At 36.6% G+C, this 5,502-nt stretch overlaps 1 protein-coding gene across 1 annotated transcript; it reads right to left on the bottom strand.

Moving 5' to 3' along the window:
* Window positions 1-4,034: 4,034 nt before the first annotated feature.
* LOC308323243 (uncharacterized protein) lies at window positions 4,035-5,051 on the bottom strand. The gene is made up of 2 exons (XM_080774936.1): window positions 4,951-5,051; window positions 4,035-4,634 (listed from the first exon to the last, which is right to left on the bottom strand). The coding sequence occupies exons 1-2, from the start codon at window positions 5,017-5,019 to the stop codon at window positions 4,116-4,118; spliced, it is 588 nt and encodes a 195-aa protein (XP_080631062.1). The 5' UTR covers window positions 5,020-5,051; the 3' UTR covers window positions 4,035-4,115.
* Between the last annotated feature and the right edge of the window lie 451 nt (window positions 5,052-5,502).

Here is a 5,502-nt window from a genome sequence, read left to right as displayed (position 1 = left end):
TCAAAATTTCAAAAAACATGGGCTATAACCCATCGTTTTTTCCATTTTTTCATTTTTGTCAAATCATCAAAAATGATGAAAAATGGCGCGCTATAGTATGCCGTACGATATAGGCTATAGCCCATGGTCCAAAATGATGAGAAACGAGGCTAACTTTTTTTTTCAAAATTTCAAAAAACATGGGCTATAACCCATCGTTTTTTTAATTTTTTAATTTTTGTCAAATCATCAAAAATGATGAAAAACGGCGCGCTATAGTATGCCGTACGATATAGGCTATAGCCCATGGTCCAAAATGATGAGAAACGAGGATAACTTTTTTTTCAAAATTTCAAAAAACATGGGCTATAACCCATCGTTTTTTAATTTTTTAATTTTTGTCAAATCATCAAAAATGATGAAAAACGGCGCGCTATAGTATGCCGTACGATATAGGCTATAGCCCATGGTCCAAAATGATGAGAAACGAGGATAACTTTTTTTTTCAAAATTTCAAAAAACATGGGCTATAACCCATCGTTTTTTCCATTTTTTCATTTTTGTCAAATCATCAAAAATGATGAAAAATGGCGCGCTATAGTATGCCGTACGATATAGGCTATAGCCCATGGTCCAAAATGATGAGAAACGAGGCTAACTTTTTTTTTCAAAATTTCAAAAAACATGGGCTATAACCCATCGTTTTTTTAATTTTTTAATTTTTGTCAAATCATCAAAAATGATGAAAAACGGCGCGCTATAGTATGCCGTACGATATAGGCTATAGCCCATGGTCCAAAATGATGAGAAACGAGGATAACTTTTTTTTCAAAATTTCAAAAAACATGGGCTATAACCCATCGTTTTTTCCATTTTTGTCAAATCATCAAAAATGATGAAAAATGGCGCGCTATAGTATGCCATACGATATAGGCTATAGCCCATGGTCCAAAATGATGAGAAACGAGGCTAACTTTTTTTTTCAAAATTTCAAAAAACATGGGCTATAACCCATCGTTTTTTAATTTTTTTTAATTTTTGTCAAATCATCAAAAATGATGAAAAATGGCGCGCTATAGTATGCCGTACGATATAGGCTATAGCCCATGGTCCAAAATGATGAGAAACGAGGCTAACTTTTTTTTTCAAAATTTCAAAAAACATGGGCTATAACCCATCGTTTTTTCCATTTTTTCATTTTTGTCAAATCATCAAAAATGATGAAAAATGGCGCGCTATAGTATGCCGTACGATATAGGCTATAGCCCATGGTCCAAAATGATGAGAAACGAGGCTAACTTTTTTTTCAAAATTTCAAAAAACATGGGCTATAACCCATCGTTTTTTAATTTTTTAATTTTTGTCAAATCATCAAAAATGATGAAAAACGGCGCGCTATAGTATGCCGTACGATATAGGCTATAGCCCATGGTCCAAAATGATGAGAAACGAGGATAACTTTTTTTTCAAAATTTCAAAAAACATGGGCTATAACCCATCGTTTTTTCCATTTTTTCATTTTTGTCAAATCATCAAAAATGATGAAAAATGGCGCGCTATAGTATGCCGTACGATATAGGCTATAGCCCATGGTCCAAAATGATGAGAAACGAGGCTAACTTTTTTTTTCAAAATTTCAAAAAACATGGGCTATAACCCATTGTTTTTTTTATTTTTTTATTTTTGTCAAATCATCAAAAATGCTAAAAAACGGCGCGCTATAGTATGCCGTACGATATAGGCTATAGCCCATGGTCCAAAATGATGAGAAACGAGGCTAACTTTTTTTTTCAAAATTTCAAAAAACATGGGCTATAACCCATTGTTTTTTTTATTTTTTTATTTTTGTCAAATCATCAAAAATGCTAAAAAACGGCGCGCTATAGTATGCCGTACGATATAGGCTATAGCCCATGGTCCAAAATGATGAGAAACGAGGCTAACTTTTTTTTTCAAAATTTCAAAAAACATGGGCTATAACCCATCGTTTTTTCCATTTTTTAATTTTTGTCAAATCATCAAAAATGATGAAAAATGGCGCGCTATAGTATGCCGTACGATATAGGCTATAGCCCATGGTCCAAAATGATGAGAAACGAGGCTAACTTTTTTTTTCAAAATTTCAAAAAACATGGGCTATAACCCATCGTTTTTTCCATTTTTTCATTTTTGTCAAATCATCAAAAATGATGAAAAATGGCGCGCTATAGTATGCCGTACGATATAGGCTATAGCCCATGGTCCAAAATGATGAGAAACGAGGCTAACTTTTTTTTCAAAATTTCAAAAAACATGGGCTATAACCCATCGTTTTTTAATTTTTTAATTTTTGTCAAATCATCAAAAATGATGAAAAACGGCGCGCTATAGTATGCCGTACGATATAGGCTATAGCCCATGGTCCAAAATGATGAGAAACGAGGATAACTTTTTTTTCAAAATTTCAAAAAACATGGGCTATAACCCATCGTTTTTTCCATTTTTTCATTTTTGTCAAATCATCAAAAATGATGAAAAATGGCGCGCTATAGTATGCCGTACGATATAGGCTATAGCCCATGGTCCAAAATGATGAGAAACGAGGCTAACTTTTTTTTTCAAAATTTCAAAAAACATGGGCTATAACCCATTGTTTTTTTTATTTTTTTATTTTTGTCAAATCATCAAAAATGCTAAAAAACGGCGCGCTATAGTATGCCGTACGATATAGGCTATAGCCCATGGTCCAAAATGATGAGAAACGAGGATAACTTTTTTTTCAAAATTTCAAAAAACATGGGCTATAACCCATCGTTTTTTCCATTTTTTCATTTTTGTCAAATCATCAAAAATGATGAAAAATGGCGCGCTATAGTATGCCGTACGATATAGGCTATAGCCCATGTTCCAAAATGATGAGAAACGAGGCTAACATTTTTTTTCAAAATTTCAAAAAACATGGGCTATAACCCATCGTTTTTTAAATTTTTAAATTTTTGTCAAATCATCAAAAATGATGAAAAACGGCGCGCTATAGTATGCCGTACGATATAGGCTATAGCCCATGGTCCAAAATGATGAGAAACGAGGATAACTCTTTTTTCAAAATTTCAAAAAACATGGGCTATAACCCATCGTTTTTTCAATTTTTTCATTTTTGTCAAATCATCAAAAATGATGAAAAATGGCGACACCAGTGCCTTAGTTTTTGTGTTGTTCATTTACAGGTCCAGGTGTGCATACGCATGTGCGCCTGTGCGTGTGTAGGTGCACGCTTCAATATAACCCAAGTTATATCCCATATCCCATAGTTATAAGTCGCGTAATTGAAAATTAAAGTCGCGTAATTGAAAATTAAAGTCGCGCAATTGAGAATTAAAGTCGCGCAATTGAGAATTAAAGTCGCGTAATTTGGTTTGGTCCATATAGTTTGGTCGCGTAGTAGACCAAACTACTCCAGAAAATGATGATAGTAAGTGAGAGCATACAACAAGATTGTTTCATTTGTGGGAAGGGCAGTAAAGTACCAGAACATCTGAACAGCCATGACTTGTACAGGTGAGGTAAGTCTCATACCTGTTTGTGTATGACAAATATCATAAATGCTGTTTTAAGCTCAAGCTCAGCTATTTTTCAATACCTAAAGTATAACATAATGCTAAAAACACCAAAAGGGGTTCCTGCCCAGAATGGGTTAAGCACACTTAAGTAATTGACAAAAAAAAAAAAAAATGAAAGTGAGGACACTAAAATGTCACCAAATAATAGTGATTAATGATTGAATTGTGTATTTGGCTTTGAGCATTGGAACATATGAATCAAAAGAATGTCTGTTTGCCTTTTAGGCTTCCTAATAAAATAAATCCCAGCCGATATGACAACTTAAATATACAGTGAAATTATTGACATGTAATATTTTTAGCCAATCCTATCAACAGCTACAATGTACATTCTGTCTCAACACAAACTAAATGCCATTGACAATGAATAGAGAATTTACGTCATGTGTCTGAGCATGTATGTCGGTGGCCACCCTTGGCCAATAAGGGACCACCATTATTGATGATGTACGATGATTAGAGCGCCCCTCACTTGACATGGGTGTGATTTTATGATCTACATATCAGCCTCTGTCTCAATCAGCATGTCTCAATTCATCACTGTTGAGCCCAGGCCTTCACCAGAGGTCCATATTGATAGTTGCTGAGTAAGCAGGCCACAGTCCACAGAGAGTTAATGCTTCCCATCAAGGAAACAGGGATGTCAGACTGGAAGAGCTTGCACAGTTTAATTCTTCCGATTATTCTCTCAACATGGACTCGAAGGTGTGCAATCTCCTGGGTTTTATTAACATCTCCTGCTGGCATCTGGCTCTGTTTTGAGAGGAAGGGTGGGCGATACAGTTGACCTGGGATACAGTCAACAATCAAAAATCCCTTGTCTGCCATCACAGCCATATCCTTTGTCAGCAGGTCTTGGAGGCCTGACTGCTTAAACAGCTCTTTGTCACTGATGGAGCCAGCATACAGGTCTGAGATGAAGGTGACTGCTCCATGAGGTGCCATGCCAATCAGGCCCTTCAGGGTGGAATGTGACTTGTAGGATGAGAACATCTCACTCTGAAGAGACAAGCTTTCTGGCTGTTGGCATCTCAGCTCTGTGCAGTCGATAATCACCTACAAAATGAAGTAACATCATAAATGATTTTTCTAGGTCAAAGTGATGCAGAGAAAACAGTTCTCAGGTTTTAACAATGTCTGGAGAGATACATTGATCTGCCCATGCTCACACAACATTAAGACTACGCTGCCCTTCCCAATGTATGAATTAATTAATCACTGTAAGCGCTTTGAGTAGGCACGTAGTGCATAGAAAAGCGCTATAAAAATGCAATTCATTATTATTATTATTACTGACAGCTACTGACCACCCTATGTGCGCTGTGGACCCCCTTTCCATCTAGTCTAGACTAATGCAAGTGATTGCGTTTACCTGTGTATCAGCGTATTTGCTCTCCCTGAACTCCCTCGGCAACACAGCCTGAACTTCCTCTTGGGACATCCAAATTTTCAGTGAGCCCAGCAGAAAGTACAGGTAATATGACCACGTTGTTATGATCCGGCTGACCGTTGATGGGTGGATCCCGAAACGATCTGCCAGGTCAACTTCTGTGGACCCCAACGCCAGGTACATGAGGAAAAGGAAGAATTCATCCCACGGAAGCAGAGCATGTCTCTGAAAGAGAATGTACAAAACATAGACAATTATGTCTAGTGTGTTTTACACACTACACATACAACACACTACGTCTGGTTGGTACTCCACAGTCCCCTCTGGTAGTTGCGCTTGTTGCTCTGTCACCACTGTCCCTTCGACCTATGAACTGTTTCAGTGGTGCAAGTCCATTTATGATCTTAAAAATGAGACAAGCATCTGCAAAATGTTTAAATCTGTCAAAATTAAGTAACTTTTGAACTATAGGAATGGTGGTAACGTTTGGGCTTTTGGTCAAGTGTTCTTGATGTCTGTTAGTACAGTGATTTT

This window comes from Protomyctophum bolini (genome assembly GCF_963924005.1).
Source record: "Protomyctophum bolini genome assembly, chromosome: 11".
In the NCBI taxonomy this organism is placed as follows: Eukaryota; Metazoa; Chordata; class Actinopteri; order Myctophiformes; family Myctophidae; genus Protomyctophum; species Protomyctophum bolini.
Note: the sequence above shows the minus strand (reverse complement) of the source record. Positions and strands in the feature narration are given on the sequence as shown.